We start from the raw sequence: 20,094 nt of genomic DNA, 5'->3' as shown, positions 1-20,094 counted from the left end.
TGCAAATGAAGGCCCTTATGGACAAGAATAATGAAGAAATGGAAAGCAGAATAATGATGGGAATGAGGGCTGATAGGGAACAAATGGGGAACCGGATGGATGCTCAGAGTGAGCAATTGGGGGTAATGGGGAACCAAATGGGGGTAATGGGGAACCAATTGGGAGTAATGAGGGACGAAGCGAGGGGTACTGGTGAGGGGTTAGACAAGAAATTTGGGAAGTTAGACAATAATTTTGAGGGGTTAGACAACAGGATAAAAGAAGTGAAAAATGGGTTAATGGGGGTAGAAAATAGAATGGCTGCCCAGGAGAATCAGATAGAGGGAGTGAAAAATGGGCTAGAGGGGTTAGAAAACACCATGGAAGGCAAATTAAGGAACATGAGGGACCAAGCGGAAAGGGAAGTTAACCAAATGGGGCAGCAGATAGAGGGGGTCAGAATGGGGGTAGAAACCAAACTGGATGCTCACAGGGAGGAAATGGAGCAGATGAGGGTGGCATCTGGGCAGGAGATGCAAGTGATGGGAGAAGAGATCAGAAGAGGAGTGAGTGAGGAGGTCGGAGGAGTGCGCGAGGAGGTGAGGCACTGTAAGGAGCACATGGAGAAGGAGGTGAGAAAGGGGACTGTAAAGTTACAAGGGGGCATAGAGGACCTGACGCAGGAGGTGGAGCAGCTGACGGTGGGACAAACGGAGTTAGTGGAGCAGGTTCAAAGGAACACTGCGGTATTAGGAGGGTTAAAAGCGACACAAAACGACATAAAAAACGACTTGATAGCGACAAAGAGGCAGTGTCAGACGGTACGTGAGGGACTGACAACGAGGTTGGACGAGGTGATAGAGGTGATGGAGACGAAGGACCGGCAGGTGAGGACGCACATGGAAACGGTCAAGGTAGCCTTGGAGGACGAGCTTGAGGAGACGTACCGGGGAATAAAAGAGGTGAAGCACAAATTAGAAGAAGTGGAAGAAGGGATGAGCGAAATTAAGAAGCGACGGAGAGGGGATAAGAAAGAGATAAAAGAGGAGATAAAAGAATTGGTCCAAAGTCTGTGTTTGGATCGTGATGATGTGCTCATTAACCGGATGAGGGATTCGCAGGTGATGGAGGAGAAGCGAAGAGGAAGAGGACCCGGTGTAAGTGGTGACCAATATGGTCGTGCGTATGATGCGCCAGGGGATTTAAGGAGCTTGGGGGTCGAGATGGACCCGGGTGTTCGTGAGAGGCCGTTGGTGAAGTGTGCGACAGGTCTGGTGTGCGAAAAAGGAGGTGTGCGAGAAAGTCCGACTCTGGGGTGTGTGAGAAAAAAGTGTGTGCCAAGGAGTGAGGGTGCTGGCGAGAGTGAGTCGGTCGTAGCGTGTGTGCGAGGGAGCACATGGAAGCGCGGTGTGGTGAGTGTTACAGAGGGTGTGACGGGAGAGTGTGTGCAGGAGTGTGCGCGAGAAAGGTGTGTGACGGACAGGTGCATGGGGAAAGAGTGCGCTGTCAAAGGCAAGGAAGAATGCACGCCTGTGGTGAGTGTTGCAGAGGGTGTGACGGGAGAGTGTGCGCGAGAAAGGTGTGTGACGGACAGGTGCATGGGGAAAGAGTGCGCTGTCAAGAGTAAGGGTGAGTGCGTTGTCAAGAGTGGTGGTGAGAGTATTGAGAGTGACAAGGAGAGTGAGTTGGTTGTGACAGGTGAGCGAGGATGTACACCTGGGATGGAAGGATGCACACCGGGAGTGGTAGAGCGTGAGTGGGAATGCACGCTGGAGTTGGTGGTGAGGCACATGGTTGGGTGTGCGAATGAGGGCACACCTGTGATTGTCACAGAGGAGGTGACCGAGGAGGGGGCGCGAAGCGGTGTATTGGTGAGGTGTGCGAGCAACGAATGTGTGCCAAAATGTTCGGTGGTCAGGTGTGTGACCAAGGCTGTGAGTGGAATGAGTGTACCTGGGTGTGTAAGGAAAGGTACGAGGAGCATGGGCACGGCTGGATGTGTGAGCAAGGAACGGGCTGCGGGGTGTAAGCGTCCAGGTGAAGCATCGACGTTAGACGGGATAGAGTTTAGAACGACTTATAGCCGAATCGGGCCCTCGGTGCGTGCTGGGCCTCGCTTTGAACGGCCGCGTCTGTGCTCCACTAGGCGGCTGGATAGGAAGGGTCGTTATGGCGACCACGTTTTGTTGAGGCATGCCGGCAGGTCGAGATCGGGACATTGGATGGCTCCACGCCGAGGTGATGTGTGGGATCTCGGCACGGGTAAACCCCCGTCCCTGCACCGAGTACCGGACGTGTCCAGCCGCTGGCACAAAACAACCAGCATCCATTGCTTGGCTTTACGAAGCCGGGCTTTGGACAGGGATTGGCGCACCGAGAGGTATTAGTGAGTCGACTGGGTGATGAGGTTAGTGTTTTGGACCCAAAATTAGAGAAAAACAAAATTTGATGATTGGCAAAGGATTGGCAGTAGTGATTGGCAGATGATGGGCAGTGATTGGCCAAATTTTTGATTTGTTGAAATTTGATGTGCAAAATTGGTAGTGAGAGACCCCCGATGTGGTGGGATGGCAAATCCACCATCCCTCACATGTGGGGGGCAAAGGAGCAATAGCTTATGGGGTGTATGGCAGTGAAAACTAGCCCGGGTGGGTTAGGATATTGTGTGTAGGGATCTAGAAGATGACATTAGGTGACGATAAGTTTAGTTAGTGACTGATACTTGTAGTGGGGACGCAGGTAGATTAGTGTGGATGATAATGACGTGGGAGCGCAATAGTTTAAAGGGACGACCGGGAAGCGCAGGTTTCAGAAGGGAGTAGTTAGCTGAGATGATGCCGTGTGTGTGAGAATTGAACAGGTGTGATTGCACAGGTGTGCAACTGGACAGGTGTGTGGAGCAGTGTGTGAGTAGTGAGTGTTGTGGATCAGCGCGAATGCGCTTGGGGAGAGAAGGGTGCAGGTGGCACCAGGTGTGAGAGCACAGGTGTGCAAGTACAGGTGTGTGGAGAGAGTTGGAGTAAGTGGTACGGAGTGGTGTGCATGGTGCGAAGGTGTGGATGGGGGAAGTGTGGACCCCTTTCACGAATACCCGGGCGGGTAGTGTAAGTGTTAGGTAGAGGGTATAGGTAAGTTGTGGTTGGATATTGGCATTTGTGGTGCGGTTGCAGAATGGTGTTGTGAATGGGTGCATTAGTGTTGTGGAAATGGCGGGGCGTGTAGCCTGTTAGTGTGTGTAGTTGGTTGGGCACTCCACCACTGTGAGGATGTCGGCCAGGTGAGGCCGCAGGTGGGCTCTGGGAGCCGGTAGAGTTGTGGATAGGGCCCGAGGATCCGGAGGACGGACCCGGGTAGCCCAGTGCCAGAGAGGGCACCGAGTGGGGAGAGTGCCAGAGGGCCTTCCCCAGGTAGTTAGGTTAGGGCAAGGAGCAGGTAAGCTCGGAGGCAACTGCAGTGGTGGAGGTGTGCAGGTGGGTAGACCCACTGGGAGAGGTACACGCCGCAGCCCAGAAATTGTGCGAGGGCACCGGGAGATGAATCGGGGGAGTGAGACCCCAAATTGAAGCGCACCACAGTTTGGCCAATGGGAATTGGTTTTTAGAACCCATAGTGTAAGAGGGCCAATGGTTTGGCCGGAGAAAGACCCCGGGTAGTGTAAAGTTGTTAAAGTCATTTAGGAAATAGTTAGGATTAATGAACCTGTCGCACCATACGCAGCCACTTACCTGTGGTGATGATGATGACTCCACACCTGTGTTTTCTTTGTTTTGTGCAGGAAATGAGAATTGCTGTGAGGATTTGTGAGACGCATCACGACGTGGATGAGACATTGGGGTGATTCCATCTCTCCCTCCCTAGGAGAGACTGATGATGAATTGGTAATGGCAAATTTTGATGTTGAGTTGGAGATGGCAAATTTTGATGAGAGTTGAAAATGGCAAATTTGATTGGTTAGGAGGGAGAGAAGACGAATTTGGTATATGGGAGGAACGGGGAAGACAGTAGGGATGTTTGTCGATTTGTAAAGTAGATGTTTATGGGTAGTGTTGTGTTGTGTGGATACAGTAAGGGGTAAGGGAGGGGCCATGTAGGTTACCTGGTGGGGGGGGGGGCGTACGATAGGAACGTACCTGTCTCACCTGGTTCCCATGTGCCCCCAGTGTGCATCACCTTACATTGCGTGCACTTTTGCGCCCTTACCACCTTACTCACTTGTCTGCTTCTTTTGTCTCCCACCTCCGAGGATCTGGCTTTGGGGTAGAGAGAGAGGAGAGAGAGGTGCTGGCTGCGCAGTTGTGGGCCTGCACTTTCGCTGTTTGCTGCCGGGATCGATACACCATATGGACCGCAATGTTTGTGGCCACCCACAATGGACCGCAGTTCGTTTGCGGCCAAGCACCACCCGGGGATGGACCTATGGGTCAACGTGGCACCTATGCCATACAGGTGAACCACTTTTAGTTAACACCAAGTGCACCACAAGAAGAGCAAGAGACACCTGCAGGGTTAGGGGTTGTCGAATTTATTTTTATTCCAATGAACAATGGTGACTGCACCGATTGGTGGTGGGGTGGTGCTTTTGATGCTTGGAAGGGGTGCTCTGCACGTTATTAAAGGCCGTCGGCCACAGAGCACTCGTGGGTTGGTGTATCGATGTTGGCAAGCGCGCTCTCTCTATGCATAACATCTGCATGTGTTCCTCCAAAAACAGGTCCTGGATCGTAGTGTAAATAGCAGCGTAGTCGTGTAAATAATGCTCCCTACCGGCTGTATGTGTAGTTTGAGAATTCTTTCCGGATTCGGTTATCCTGTGGGTGTGTTTCTGTGAGGAGAAGGGTGCAACGTCGCAGGGGGACATATTTACTCATTTGTGAATATCTGTAAAACTGTCGCACTCAGGGTAGAGTTAATAGTAGAGGGAACTACATTGCGTGCCACACTAAAGTAGGTAAAAATTTATCGGGTCGGGACGCCCCGAGGGTAGAGAAGGGTGCAATGTTGCGAATATGGAATTTGGCCTCCATATCCGCTTGTAAATATTCCCCTATTTCTCCAATACTCCCCAACTTTCCCCAATCCCCCATTCCCTAGTCCCATTGCATGTAAATAACGCTCAGTAGAGCCGACCTTCCCCTTATTCCCCCATTAAATGTCGTGCCCAGGTCCACCGCACCACACGTAGACCACTTTCGGACATCTTCCTAGTTATTCTTAATCTATGTCAGTTAAGGCCTCGTTTCCATTAATTATGACTCTTCGTTGCACCAGAATGTGATTATATGGCACCAGTAGTGAGTTTAGGACCTTTCCCGTACCTCCTCCCATCTTCTTCCCCGTCTACAACAACAGAGGGGCGCTGCGCGGGGGGGAGTGTGCGTCCTCCCACCGGCTCGGTTCGCCGCCATCGACAATGCGCTCCAGACGATGCGCTCCACGGGGTTACCACAAAGGGGCTCCTTGTCAGCTCCTCGTCAGGGGCGGAGCCGGTAACCCCCCCGCACGCACCCAATGAGAAGCAACGTGCCGATTCCACGAGGCGGAGCTAACGAGCCGAGGGCGTGTCACTCCCCGCCGGATATACGCGGCCCCGCGCCGGATGTGACGTGAGATGCGCCCCCAGCTTGAGCAGACAAGACGCCATCCGAGCGCTGCGACCTCCCCGCATCTCTGGACCGGACCGAGTCGATTCTGACCTTTGAGCCCAGGTGCACCTGGAGCCATCGCTACCCGCCTGTCCTTTCCATCAATCCCCGTGTGAGTCAGCTTTGTCCCGTTTATCTGTCGTCTGTTGGGAATAATATAAGATTGTGTCTAAGTGCTTGTCTTTCTATGTTGTACCTCTCGTCCCTGTAATCTGACCTTCCGCACGAATATAATCTCCTCCGGAGGTCTTGAGAACCGTATCCCTGGTGTCGTCATTTTAATCCCAGCCGTGTGTCTGTTCCTTCATTGACCTAGCATCGCGCGACTAGTCAACGTTCGGCTTCGGGTATAATATCGAGTATAATCTTGTGCAGACGTGGTCATCCCAAAACCGCTCGGTGAATAACATCCAAGCCACGTCTGTAACAATATGTATATACTATATATATATATATGTATATGTATATACTATATATATATGTATATATATATATATATATATGTATATGTATATACTATATATATATATGTATATACTATATATATATGTATATACTATATATATATGTATATACTATATATATATATGTATATACTATATATATGTATATATATATATATATATGTATATACTATATATATATATGTATATGTATATGTATATACTATATATATATGTATATGTATATGTATATACTATATATATATGTATATATATATATATGTATATGTATATACTATATATATATGTATATATATATATATATATGTATATACTATATATATGTATATATATATGTATATACTATATATATATATGTATGTATATATATATATATATATATATATATATATATATATATATATATATATATATACATACATACATATACATACATACATATATATATATATATATATATATATACATATATATGTATATGTATATACTATATATATATGTATATATATATATATATATGTATATACTATATATATGTATATATATATGTATATACTATATATATATATATATATGTATATACTATATATATATATATATATACTATATATATATATATATATATATATATATATATATATACATACATATACATACATACATATATATATATATATATATATATATATACATATATATATACGTATATGGATTTTAATTTAATTCAAAAATTGATCCAGACGTCTATTCTCTTTCAAACATTCAAACCGACAGAGGTAGTTATTTATCACAGCATCTGTAGAATTTTCAACCTTTTACTCAACTCCGTTTCGCTGTTATTTGGTGCAGCAAAAAGTCAACTGAGCTTTATCGATATTTAGATATATACATATATATGTATATGTGTGTGTATGTATGTACAGTCGTGGCCAAAAATATTGGCACGCTTGCAGTTTTTTCAAATATTGCACAATTTCTTCCAGAAAGTTGTTGAAATTAAAAAATCTTTTGGTATCCACAAATGTATTTCTTTGGTTTGCAGTGGAACAAAACAAAAAAAGCTGAAAAAATTACTAAATCTTAGCTTATTCCACACAAAAATCCTAAAATGGCCCAGACAATATTATTGGCACCTTTTAGAAGTTGTCAGAAATAATTAAATTTGAAGCAGATGATTCTCCTTTACTTTGGAATTGAATTCACCTGTTGTGAGTTACAGGTGCCTGCAATATAAAAATCACTTATTCAACCAGTTTGAATAGAGAAAAGGACTCATTCTGCAGTTTTGTGACACTGTGTGTGAAGGGTGTTTCCCTAACCCTAAAGAATGCCTTTTTCCCCGACCGGATTTTTTTTTTTTTTTTTGTATACAGAGTCGAGGCTCGTGAAAGAGCTAACATTTATCAAACAAACAAATCAAACAAACAAGCAAACAAAGTATATAAAAAGGGGAGCGGTCGACAAGATGGGGAGAGAAGGGGAGGAAGCACACAAACACAACATTTGAGAGCAGGGACATCGGGAGATGTGTGGGAGGGAGAGGGCCTGGGGGGAGGCAGGATAGGTATAAAACGCAAGGACACCAAGGACTTCCAGGAAAGAAGACAAAAGTCACCTCAAAAAAGTGGATTTGGGGTGAAATTAGCGGGGGTAGAAAAGATCAAGGTTTTGGATTGGGGAAGATAAGAGATGGTGGTGAACAGCCGTTTTAAAGACCTGCAGGGAGGAGTGGGATTGAAGAGAGTGAGGGAGTTTGTTCCAGAGGCGGGAGAAAAGAGGAATGAAGGAGTGAAGGTGAGCAGAGAGTCTTGATTTTGGCAGTTTAACCATAAGAGGGTTGCAGGCAGATCTTGTGCGTCCTGCAGGAATATTTGGGGGACAGAGCCCAGAGAGAGCTGGGGGAGCAAGGCCGGAGAGGAGTCGGTAGAAGAGGGAAAGACCACCTACCTGCCTGCGGTGAGTAAGTGAAAGGCCCTCGGAGATAGCGTCATCGCGGGAGATTCCAATGATTCTGAACGCTTTGGTTTCAACAGCGTGAAGACGAGCTAGGTGTGAGGCAGGAGCACCAGCCCAGAGGGGAGAGCAGTATTCCATTGAGCTGTGGATGAAAGCCTTGTATGTGGTGAGGAGCTCAGGTGTGCCAAGGAAGGACTTCGCACGACGGAGGATGCCCAGTCGGCGACTGGCTTTGGAGGCCAGCTTGGAAATGTGGTTTTCCCAGGAAAGATCATGGCAGATAGTGAGACCCAAAAGCTTGAATGACAGAACTTCTTGGAGAGGATTATTCAGAAAGTAGATGGGAGGGTTGTCCAGTCGGTCGTTTCGGATGATTCGTTTCGGGAAAAAAGGCATTCTTTAGGGAAGCACCCTTTACCATAATGAGCATAGAGAAAAGAAAGAAAATCAGAGAATTGTCTGAGGAGGTCAGACACAAGATTGTAGCCAAGCATGGACATTCTCAAGGCTACAAGTCCATCTCCAGAGACCTTGATGTTCCTGTGTCCACCGTACGCAATGTTATCAGGAAGTTTAAGGTCCCTGGCACTGTAGCCAACCTCCCTGGATGTGGCCGCAGGAGAAAACTTGATCAAAGATTGCAGCGAAGGATTGTTCGAATGGTGGAGAAAGCACCTCAATCAACTGCCAAACAGATTCAAGCTGACCTTCAGACACAAGGTATGACAGTTTCAACTTGCACCATCCGTCGCCAACACAATGAAAGGGGGTTCTATGGTAGGAGACCCTGGAGGACCCCACTGCTGAGAAAGCACGACTGGAGTTTTCCAAAACACACCTCAACAAGCAAAAATCCTTCAGGGAGAATGTCCTGTGGACAGATGAGACCAAATTAGAGCTTTTTTGTAAAGCACATCATTTCTATGTTTACAGAAAACAAAATGAAGCCTTCAAAGAAAAGAACACCTTCCCTACAGTCAAACATGGAGGAGGTTCAGTGATGTTTTGGGGTTGCTTTTTGCACAAGAAGAGTGGGCCAAACTGCCAGTAGAGAGGTGTAGGAAGCTCATTCATGGCTATAGGAAGCGCTTAACTGCAGTTATTTTGTCCAAAGGCCGTGCTACCAAATATTAAGTCTAGGGTGTCAATAATTTTCCCAATGCCATTTCTTTTTCTTTTCTGATTTAAAAGGATATATTAAGTTCTGAACCAAAACAAAGGTTCTGTAATATTAACAGTGAAATAAATAATTGTGGAGACCAAATACTTTTGTCAATTTCAACTTATTTTAGAGAAAATTGGGCATTATTTGAAAAAAGTGCCAACATTTTTGGCCACAAGTGTGTGTGTGTGTGTGTGTGTGTGTGTGTGTGTGTGTGTGTGTGTGTGTGTGTGTGTGTGTGTGTGTGTGTGTGTGTGTGTGTGTGTGTGTGTGTGTGTGTGTGTGTGTGTGTGTGTGTGTGTGTGTGTGTGTGTGTGTGTGTGTGTGTGTGTGTGTGTGTGTGCAGTGTATACACAAAAAAGGCCAACCTCATGTACATCCACTGTCCTCACGTCTGCAAAACAGATACAGTACAAGCAAAAAATCAGTCTAGGTATGTGCTCTCAATTTCACTTAGTACTTACAAAGCAATTTTTGTTTCATTTATCGTTTACGAACACTCAGATTCTGCAGAAGCCTCTTTTCCAACAGCAGATCCTCTCTATACTGCCCAGGGAAATGATACATAATGAGCTGGTAGCATAATAGCACATAGAAAATGACAAGCAATGGAGGCAATTTTGAAAGCAAAATCGTATCTCACAATTTGCATGAAAACGGCGGCCGTATACAATGTCAACTCTCCCGGATTGCTGAAACCTTTACAATTTAAAAAAATTGAATAAGGTGATTTTTACAGATTTAAGAAATTGAGAGATTTTTTCCATCCCAGCTTGACCTTGCCAGACAGTATTGACAAGGATATTCTATTACAGCTCGGCATTTTGTGCTCGACATTTTACAATGTATTCAAAACCAAGCTTCAACAATTGTTCACTTTTCAATAGAACCAAGGAATGAATGATGTGATATTGGTTCTTTTTTGTTGTTATTTCTATTATTTTTTTTTTAACATTGTTTAAGGCTGGCAGGATGGCCGTGAGGTATGCCCACTCGCCTCTATGCTGTCTAGCCTGGGTTCGAACCTCGGCCCAGCTATAAACCGTCAGCTGTTCAATCATATACCTACTAACTTGCAGTAAAATAATACGAGGACAATTTTAATGTTTGCTGAAGAAAAATGTATTCACATATTAACCAATTTATTGTGTTTTCCAAAACAATTCTTAGCTCTGCACAACTTTCAGCTATTAGTCAGGTTCACTATGTTTTTTTGTTCAAAATTTTTGGAGATTAGCAAAACTATACATTTTTGGAATATTCAGAGCATGAGGAATCCAAAAATTAATGTTGGCATTTGCGTAGACACCTTTGTGAAAATGACACTCAGGACAGTGATGAAGATCTGTAAAAGCATATTCCTGAACGGTATAGACCTCGTAGATCCTGTGTATAGGACTTATAGTTCAATCTGATACTAACAAGGCTGCTTTCTTCCTTTATAAAACCATACCTATAACTTCAAAGGACTTGCAATATCATGTATTATGTAATACAGTTATATCACAAATATAAAGACAATGGTTTTCAATTACCTTTGTTTGTTGCTTTTCTATAATCCTGAGCACTATTTTGAGGCCTTTATTGGATTCCTTGACCCAGAAAACATAGGATTAGCATATTTAATTAAGTTTCTGGGTTGACTAGAAGCCGAGATAGCGCAAAATATGCATTTTATGGCGGCCATTTTGAAAATCCAAAATGGCGGCCATGCAAGTGTCTATGCAAATGCCAACATTGATTTTCGGATTCTCCATGCTCTGATGATTCCAAAAATGTACAGGTTTGCTAATCTCCCAAAATTTTGAACGAAATTATATTTGTTAACATAGTGAACTTGACTATATTGACGAGATACTTGTAGCCATGAAATCTCGAAAATAGTACTAAAACACATCACTGTAAAACATGAGTACGGTATATTTATTTGATGAACATTCAGTTTCAAAAAATATTGGGTCAAACTTTGATGTAAGGAACAGTTAATTTCACACAGTATGAATTTGTGTGAGTAGCATGCGGCTGTCGATGTGATGCATGCATATTGCAAGTTCACGGCCTTGCTTCTATATCCCGAGGCAGCGTTAGGGAAATGCAAATCAAGCTCGGTCTCGCACATGTGCCGAGATGTGTTCACCGAGCTGTATATAGTATATACAGCTGGGGCGCAGCTGCAGCACGTGCTCGCAGGGCAAGCAGCCACCATGTTGGAATACCCTTCCCTCGCTAGAACGCGAGAGGTACAGGCCGAGTGTGAAAAGCATGAATGCATATGGACTTTATCGGGTTCCCTTGACAGATTGATTCACATTTGTTTTACTTGTTTGTTTGTTTTCCTTCTGAACCTTGTAATAAAGCTACAAAGGTGACTGACAAAACTGAGAGTCTGATTTTAGTAAGTCAGAAGCGTTAGGTTGAGTTGGTCTGCGAGAATAACGGAGTCTCAGTGCCCCAATAAAATGGAATTAAAGTGGGGTGGGGGTAGGGACAGTGGGGCGAGGAGGGGGTTAAACTACAAATTGATAAATCGTCCAGAAACAATTCCTGCTTTGAATGTCTTTTTTAAGCATTAAGAAAAATAAGAAAACGCAACTATCACATGATAAATTAAACACATCACTATAGACACAAGCCGAATCGGCGACTCTGATCAGGCAAATACAACAGAGTTGAAACTTCACCGCTGAGAAACGAACAATATCAAAATAATAATCATAATAATAATAAAATCTTTAATTTTTTTAATTATAAATTCATCTATATACAGTGCGTATCAAAAAAAGGTAATCCGAATTCAAGGGATTCGCTCAATATGCAATATGCAATTGCAAAGTCGCTCAATATGCAAAGGTTATTTATTTTGACAATTTACATGTAGTTTACAAATTAAGAGGAGATCCTCAGCTTTCCATTGATACCTTCCATGCATCATTGCTGTCACACATGACCGAGTACATGTTCATTGAAAATGACAAGTTCAAATCGCATTTTTACAAGTTTGGCTAATCGATGCAAGTCAGGATAATTGGTGCAAAATGAACGTCAGATGTGAACTTTTCTCAGGAATGATTGGCCTTTTTGCACCCACACCTTCAACATGTCCACCTCCCCTTTCAACACAAAGCTCACAGCGGCGGAGCATGCCCTGAACTGCTCGTCTCACCATAGCTGGGTCATTGCGCAAAGCATCCACTTCATGTCGAATACGGCCCTGCAATTCGTCAAGATCACGGGGAGGAGTTACGAACACCTTGTTCTTTAAATGTCCCCAAAGGAAATAATCACATGGTGTGAGGTCAGGTGATCTTGGCGGCCATCCCACTGCGTGGTTGAGGGCGATGACTAGGTCTCCAAAGAGTTCCCTCAGTCGATCTCGGACAGCGATAAGATGATGTGCTGGGGCGCCATCTTGGGCCCACCAGAGATATCTGAAGACACCACGAACCTGTAGCTCAAAGTTCTCCTCCAGCTGGAGTAAAACTTCATCATTGATCATCTGCAGATACCTGTTACCATTGACATTCCTTTGAAAGAAAAATGGTCCAATCACCTGACCACTTCCACAAAGTCCCAACCAAACAGTCCACTTTTGTCGATTCATGTTGGTGTCAAAATTATATTCCGGGGGTTGTCCTGTCAGTGCATGTTCAAGAACATTATGGGTATTGACTTTGCCGTCCATGGCGAAAGCAGCTTCGTCGCCGATAACGAGATACCGCAGGAAATCGACATCTGCTTCACAACGTGCTATCAACCATCCGGCAAGCACCAGCCTCCTGGCAAAATCCCCTGCCGCAAGTTGATGCCGGATGTGAATCCGATATGGATGTTGGTGGAGGTCCAGTCTTGTGATTCGGTTGAATGTTGCTGAAAGCAATCCCGTCCCATTTCGTCTTGTGCTGGTATCCATAGGATGCTCCAAAACTTACTGCCTTATAGCTGCAATGTTCATTTCCGATCGCTCAGTGCGTCTCTTACCAGAATTCTCCTTGTTGCGGTTGAGGCTAGTGCCATGCTTTTGGTATTTTCTAACATTCCCCCATTGGTTTTGGCTGCTGGAGGCTCCCGTTCTGGGAAACGTTCCCTGAACGCATCACGAGCTCCCAGCAAACTTCCAGTTTGGTGAAAGGTTGTAACCACGAAGGTCCGCTGTTCAGTCGTAAGTTGAACCATCTTTTCAATGACTCAGACTGTCTCTAAACCCATACACTGTAGGCCCATCTTAAATACCCATCTTAAACAAAGGATGACGCAACTGACGATTACCAGACCAGCTTAACAATTTTACCTAATCAACTTGGCAGTTGACAAGTAATGCGTCCATTTAAAACTGTATTGCACCGATTAGCCAAACTTGTAAAAATGCGATTTGAACTTGTCATTTTCAATGAACATGTACTCGGTCATGTGTGACAGCAATGATGCATGAAAGGCATCAATGGAAAGCTGAGGATCTCCTCATAATTGGTAAACCACATGTAAATTGTCAAACTAAATAACCTTTGCATATTGAATGAATGAATGAATGAATGATCGTTTTAAGGCCATTTTTCCCCGCTAGAGCGGGGGTTAGTCTTGCGGGCCCCATGACAATCATGGTTCCCTGTTTTTTGAGGCAATGTTTTTTGTTTTTTTTTATAGCCGGATGCCCTTCCTGACGCCAACCCTTGGTCACGCTCTTACGATGCGCAGGGATACAGTGTGCCCATTCTGAATCGGGGTACACACCGTGATCATTCATCCCAGCAAGCTGGTACTCAATTTGCCGACCTCGGAAGGATGACAGGCCGAGTCAACCCCCATGGCGTTAATTCAGCGATCGACCGGGATTCGAACCCAGGATCCTAGGATCCCAAGCCGGCACCCTAACCGCTAAGCCAATGCCAGCCTTTGCATATTAACCCCTTGAATTCGGATTACCTTTTTTTTGATATGCACTGTATATAAAAGAAAGTTTTTGTTTGTTTGTTTGTTTGTCTGCACGCGCTAATCTCCTGAACAGTGAAAGATAGGAGGAAACCTAAAATACAAAAAATGTCGGGATGGGCCCCGGTTATAGGCTAGGTTATAGGCTACGTGGCGAAGCCGGTCGAGGCCCACCTCGGCCGGGCTGGGCCCATTTCGCAATTAAAAGCTGAGCTGAATTATAGTGGTCAATCGTCTATGGCCACGAGTAAAAGCTGAATTATAGTAGTCAATCTTCTACGGCCGCGGGTGTAAAAGCTGAATTATAGTAGTAAATTCATTCAAAAAGAACTAAAAATGTCAGGACGGGCCCCGGGAAGGTTATAGACTAGGTGGCGAGGCCGGTCGAGGCCACCTCGGCCGGGCTGGGCCCATTTCGCAATTAAAAGCTGAGCTGAATTATAGTGGTCAATCGTCTATGGCCACGAGTAAAAGCTGAATTATAGTAGTAAATTCATTCAAAAAGAACCCAGGCAACGCCGGGTGCATTCGGCTAGTTTCATATAAAATAAAGTTTCCTTACTTGTGAAAAGTGTTCAACTCCAAGAACTCCTCTCCAAGAAGTTCTGTCGCTCAAGCTTTTGGGTCTCACTATCTGCCATGATCTTTCTTGGGAAAACCACATTTCCAAGCTGGCCTCCAAAGCCAGTCGCCGACTGGGCATCCTCCGTCGTGCGAAGTCCTTCCTCGGCACACGTGAGCTCGTCACCACATACAAGGCTTTCATCCGCAGCTCAATGGAATACTGTTCTCCCCTATGGGCCGGTGCTCCTGCCTCACACCGAGCTCGGCTTCACGCTGTTGAAACCAAAGCTTTCAGAATTATTGAAATCTCCCACGATGAAGCTATCTCTGAGGGCCTTTCACTCACTCACCGCAGGCAGGTAGGTGGTCTTTCTGTCTTCTACCGACTCCTCTCCGGCCTTGCACCCCCAGCTCTCTCTGTGCTCTGTCCCCCAAATATTCCTACAGGTCGCACAAGATCTGCCAGCAACCCTCTGATGGTTAAACTGCTGAAATCTCGGCTCTCTGCTCACCTTCACTCTTTCATTCCTCTTTTCTCCCGCCTCTGGAACAAACTCCCTCACTCCCTTCAATCCCACTCGTCCCTCCAGGTCTTTAAAACAGCTGTTCACCACCATCTCTTATCTTCCCCCATCCAAAACCTTGATCTTTTCTACCCCTGCTAATTCACCCCAGATCCACCTTGTTTGAAATTCCAACTTCTTTCCTGGAAGTCCTGGCAGTGTCCATATGTTTTATACCTCTCCCACCCCCCCCCCTTCCCATGCCCCCCCCCCCAAAGCCCTCTCCCTCTCACAGATCTGTCGATGTCTCCATGTCTCTCGGTCCCTGCACTCAAATGTTGTGTTCGTGTCCTTCCCCCTCTCTCCCCATCTTGTCTACCGCTCCCGATGTTATATGTTTTATGTGTCGGTTTGTCTTTCTGTGTGATTAATGTTCGCTCTTTCACGAGCCTCGATCTTGTATACAAAAAAAAAGAAAAAAAAGTGATGGTTTTGGTCACTTTCAACTGACGGGAATTCCTAAGAAGTGATTGCAGCCGAAATCACAGCAGAACACGGAACATGAACACCATGTTTTTAACTGAAACCAGTGAGATGAACAGCCTACCTGGACTATGGTAATCCAAGGTGGAGGTAATGACGCCACTTGCTAACTAAATATCACCACAGTGGGATTTGCTCGTTATAGATACTGGGATACCGCTCAGTCGGTGTGTTCCATTATCAAGCAGCTTTTAGAGTGCTCACAAAGTGGCTTAAGCACTCAAGCTAGCAGTCGGCTCCATGGAAACGGTTGACAAGAGATGACTGGATTGGCAACTGAATGATAATGCGACACACCTGATAAGCTGTTTGCACGAGTTTCTTTATGGCTGGCCGTGTTGGTTAGATTAATCATGATTATGGGATTACCGTTATTATAATGGAACCCCAAAAAATATATATATACAGTCATACCCCGTTTTACGCCATTTCGACCTACGTCAAATCCGACTTGACGCCACTCTTCCAGAGTAAATTTCAGTTCAGCGAACGTCATTATGTGCGACTTTCCGTCACTCCTACGGATGTGAAAAAAATTAAACAATTTAAACAATTGGATGTTTTAACGTTTTAACGATCGTTGATCGTTGTTTTAACGTTGATGTTTTAACGATCGAAACAATTTAAAATACAATAAAAAGCACATTAAAAAAATATATAAATGTACGTACAGTATACGTACGCGTAGCTGCTGGTTCTCATTCAAAACAAAGGCGACGGCATATGCATTTTGTCCTGTGCTGCGGTCGCGTGCTTGCTTTGCCTTTCGCTGGTATTTTTGTGATTATTCCTTTACTGGGTAAAGGTTCCTTCACTGTGTAAAACAACCAATGTAATGTGGCAATGGCGAAACACGACGATGCCGGCTCGGACGTACTGTATACGTTTGTATATATATATATAGGCAGGACCCAGTACCTCCAATGACGGGGGCTCATAGTGCGAGAGGACTGGGGGGTGATAGTGGAAGATAGTATCCGATGTAGAGGGATGGTAGCTCTAGCATCCCTCACGTTGGGGCAAAGGAGCAGTAGATTTATGGGGTTTGGCAGTGTGAACTAGCCGAGGGCGGGCTAGGATATCGTTAGGGATTTAGAAGGATGACAATAGGAGACCGAGATTTAAGTAGAGACATTGATACAGGTAGAGGGGACGTAGTCAGATTAGAAGGATGTTAATGACGAGGGAAGTGCTTAGTATAAGGGAAGACAGGGAAAGCACAAGTATTAGAGGGAAGTAGTTAGTTAGATGATGCTGTGTGTGTGTAATTGTGGGTGCCTCTTGGGCTTGGTGAAATGAGGCATTGGTCGAGAATGGTTGTGTGTGTGAGAATCTGGTTATCGTTGAACTTGGTGAAATGAGGCAATGGTCTGGGATGACGGGAGAAAGTGTATGAGTGGTGTATGGAGGACATGTGTAATGGTGTTGAGTGATTGACTTGCATGGGGTGCAAGTGGATAAATGGAGAGAATACTTGGTGTGTGGGAATAAATGGTGTGTGGAGTGAGTAGTGTGGATTGAGTGGTGTGGAGTGCATGGTGCGAAGGAGTGGATGGGGGAGGATGGACCCCTGCACGAATACGCAGGGAGGGTAGTTTAAAGTTAGGTAGAGGGAGTAGGTAAATTGTTTGGAAATTGACATCTGTGGTGCAGGGAGTAGCAAGTTGTTGCTTTGAGGGGTGCATGAGTGAGTTGAATGGCTGGGCGTGTGGGCTTAATTAGTGAGTATGGTTAAATGGGCACTCCGCCACTGGTAGACTGTTGGCCAGGTGAGGCCACAGGTAGGCTCTGGGAGCCAGGTAGCGTTCAGTGTAGAGTTCAGTGGGGCCCGAGGATCCTAAGAGAGGACCCGGGTAGCCCAATGCGAGAGAGGGCATCAGCGGGGTGAGAGAGCCAGGAGGGCCTTCCCCGAGTTAGGGTAGTTGAAGGAGCTAGGCAAGCTCGGGTGGCGACTTCAGTGGCGGAGGTGCGCAGTTAAGTAGGACCTGCTGGTAGAGCCACATGACCCAGCCCCGAAATTGTGCGAAGGCACAGATAGAAAAAGGGGGGAGTGAGACCCCAAATTTGGTTGGGCACCACAGGGTGGGTCAATGGGAATTGGTTTTTAGAACCACATAGTGTAAAGAGGCCAATTGATTGGCAGGGCAAGACCCCGGGTAGTTTAAAGAGTTAATGTCAATTAGAAGGATAGTTAGGATGAAATCTCTTCCCACCATCCATATCCACTCACCAAGGTGACAGGACTCCACACCAGGTTTTGCAGATGACTTGGAATGAAAGACGCATCATGACGTGGGTGAGACATTGTGTTTATTCCATCTCTTCCTTCTTGGGAGGGATTGGAAACGAATTTGGCATAAAGGGGGATAGAAGAGACAAGACGGTAGATACGGAATTTGTAAAGTGTAAATACGGGGAGGGGCAAGGGTAGTGTAGGTTGACATGGGGGGTGACGAACGGCTAGGGACGAGCTTTCTCCGCTCGCTCTCCTGCGGCCCTCATGCTGCATTACCTTGTTTTGACGTGTACCCTTGCGCCCTTTCCCCCCCCACCCATGGACCCCTATCCTTTGTTGAGGGGAGTGTGCAGGAACCCTGAGCTGTGCGGCTGCACTTTTGTAGTAGATATACCAAGTAGATACCCTTGATGCATATCCTTGTAAAGAACCGATCGACGTGTGCATGTGCACATGTGCATGGATTTGCAAATGCCTGCCTGTACGTCATCGTTTCTGCGTATATCGCATCGTCCAAAAATAAAGAAGCAAGCAACTTCGGCCGCTCGAGGAAAGACGGGGCACGCCTACGACTCGGAGGCGAGCGTCGATCCCCGGGGCGGCCGGGTTCACGGAACCCTGAGCTCGTTCGTTCGTCACAGACGACACGACACGACCACCGGTGAAACTGCTCGGACACGTTGGGTAAAGCACGCCGTGGTGAAGCGGGCCGCGGAGCCACTCGGCACACAAGCCAGCTCACGGTCGACACGTCCGTGCCGGTCACCCCGTTCGAGGAGAAGACCCGACCGATAGAAAACAATGGAGGGACTCCCGACGGGGAGCGGCAAAGATTCAGGGCGAAGCCGCAGCCTCCTCCAGTTATTTACTCTAGTTTTACGAATTACGGTGTTTGTCTTCATTTTAAGGCATTTTAAAGACATTACGCCCGGTTTACGTCAAAAACCGAGTTACGTCATGGCTTATGGAACCAATTAATGACGTAGGCCGGGGTATTACTGTATATATATATTCACAAGAACGGTCAGGGAGGATCACTTTATAATTTTTAATACTGCCAATTATTTTACTATTTTATTGTACCATTTGAATCGGCCATAGGAAAACGTCACAAGGTAAAACGGCAGCTCAAGCTGCTATATATACACCTTCCAAAGGTGGGAATAGGCGATAAAAACGGGAATTCCTCCGGTTTTTTTTGCAGTCAAGTGAAGTCTAAACCAACGTAGGTTAAGTGAATGTGAAAATTAACACGGAGTCCTCTTACTCGGGACCAGGCTGACCAGGGGTCCCGTATTTTACAGGATCGTCCTGTTTTTTTACTCAAATGTCCTGCGTCCCATTTCAAACCTTCCCGGGACACCATTTGTCCCGTATTTTTCGTCCTCCGAACAATATTTGAAAAGGGAAAGGAAAGGCGGCATGCCGCGCTTGCAAGGACGCTTCCGCCATGGCACCAATATGCCAATAAAGCCAAGAAGCAGCCGAAAACGAAACACAGTCATGGCGTCATGGGACTCGTCACACGGGATTGGGGGTGATGAAACTTTGAAAGGGCCAAAGTGCACTGAAAAACAGGAAGGCGACCACAAAAAGGATGTGTTTCTTTCTAAACCATGTCCAATCAATTGTATCCGCCACAGGTGGACTCCAATCAAGTTATCGAGACATCTCTGGGATGATCAAAGGAAATTGGATGCACCTGAGCTCAATTTGGAGTATTGAGCTCAAATGGGTTGAATACCAATTGATTCAAGACATTTCAGCTTTTCATTTTTAATTATTTTGCAAAAGTTTCTAAAAAAAAAAAAAAAAGAAGAAATTCTGCTTTGACATTATGGGGTATTATGTGTAGATCAGTGACACAAAATCTCAATTTAATCCATTTTAAATTCAGGCTGTAACACAAGGAAATGTGAAAAAAGTCAAGGGGTGTGAATACTTTCTGAAGGCACTGTGTATATTGCTACGGTTTTGAGATTTGCACATATTGATCATTAAAGGTTAAAGGGTTTCCCCCCATAGTTAGTCCACGAGCAACAAGTAGGCCACCTGTAGTATTAGTTATGTCATAGTATGTGTAAGTATAGGGCATTTCCCCATGTAATATCTGCGTTGT

The 20,094-nt window shown here is 45.4% G+C and overlaps 1 protein-coding gene across 4 annotated transcripts in view; it reads right to left on the bottom strand.

Moving 5' to 3' along the window:
* SIRT2 (sirtuin 2) overlaps positions 1–20,094 on the bottom strand; it is an 86,973-nt gene that overhangs the window by 53,835 nt on the left and 13,044 nt on the right. For all 4 annotated transcript variants that reach the window (XM_068115503.2, XM_068115505.2, XM_078779105.1 and 1 more), the window contains exon 2: positions 9,572–9,597. In XM_068115503.2, the coding sequence (XP_067971604.2) occupies positions 9,572–9,597 (26 nt within the window). The remainder of the gene's footprint in view (positions 1–9,571; positions 9,598–20,094) is intronic.

Source organism: Myxine glutinosa, chromosome 5 (genome assembly GCF_964187855.1).
Source record: "Myxine glutinosa chromosome 5, kmMyxGlut1.1, whole genome shotgun sequence".
In the NCBI taxonomy this organism is placed as follows: domain Eukaryota; kingdom Metazoa; phylum Chordata; class Myxini; order Myxiniformes; family Myxinidae; genus Myxine; species Myxine glutinosa.
The sequence above is the reverse complement of the archived record's forward strand: the minus strand, read 5'-3'. Positions and strand labels throughout refer to the sequence as shown.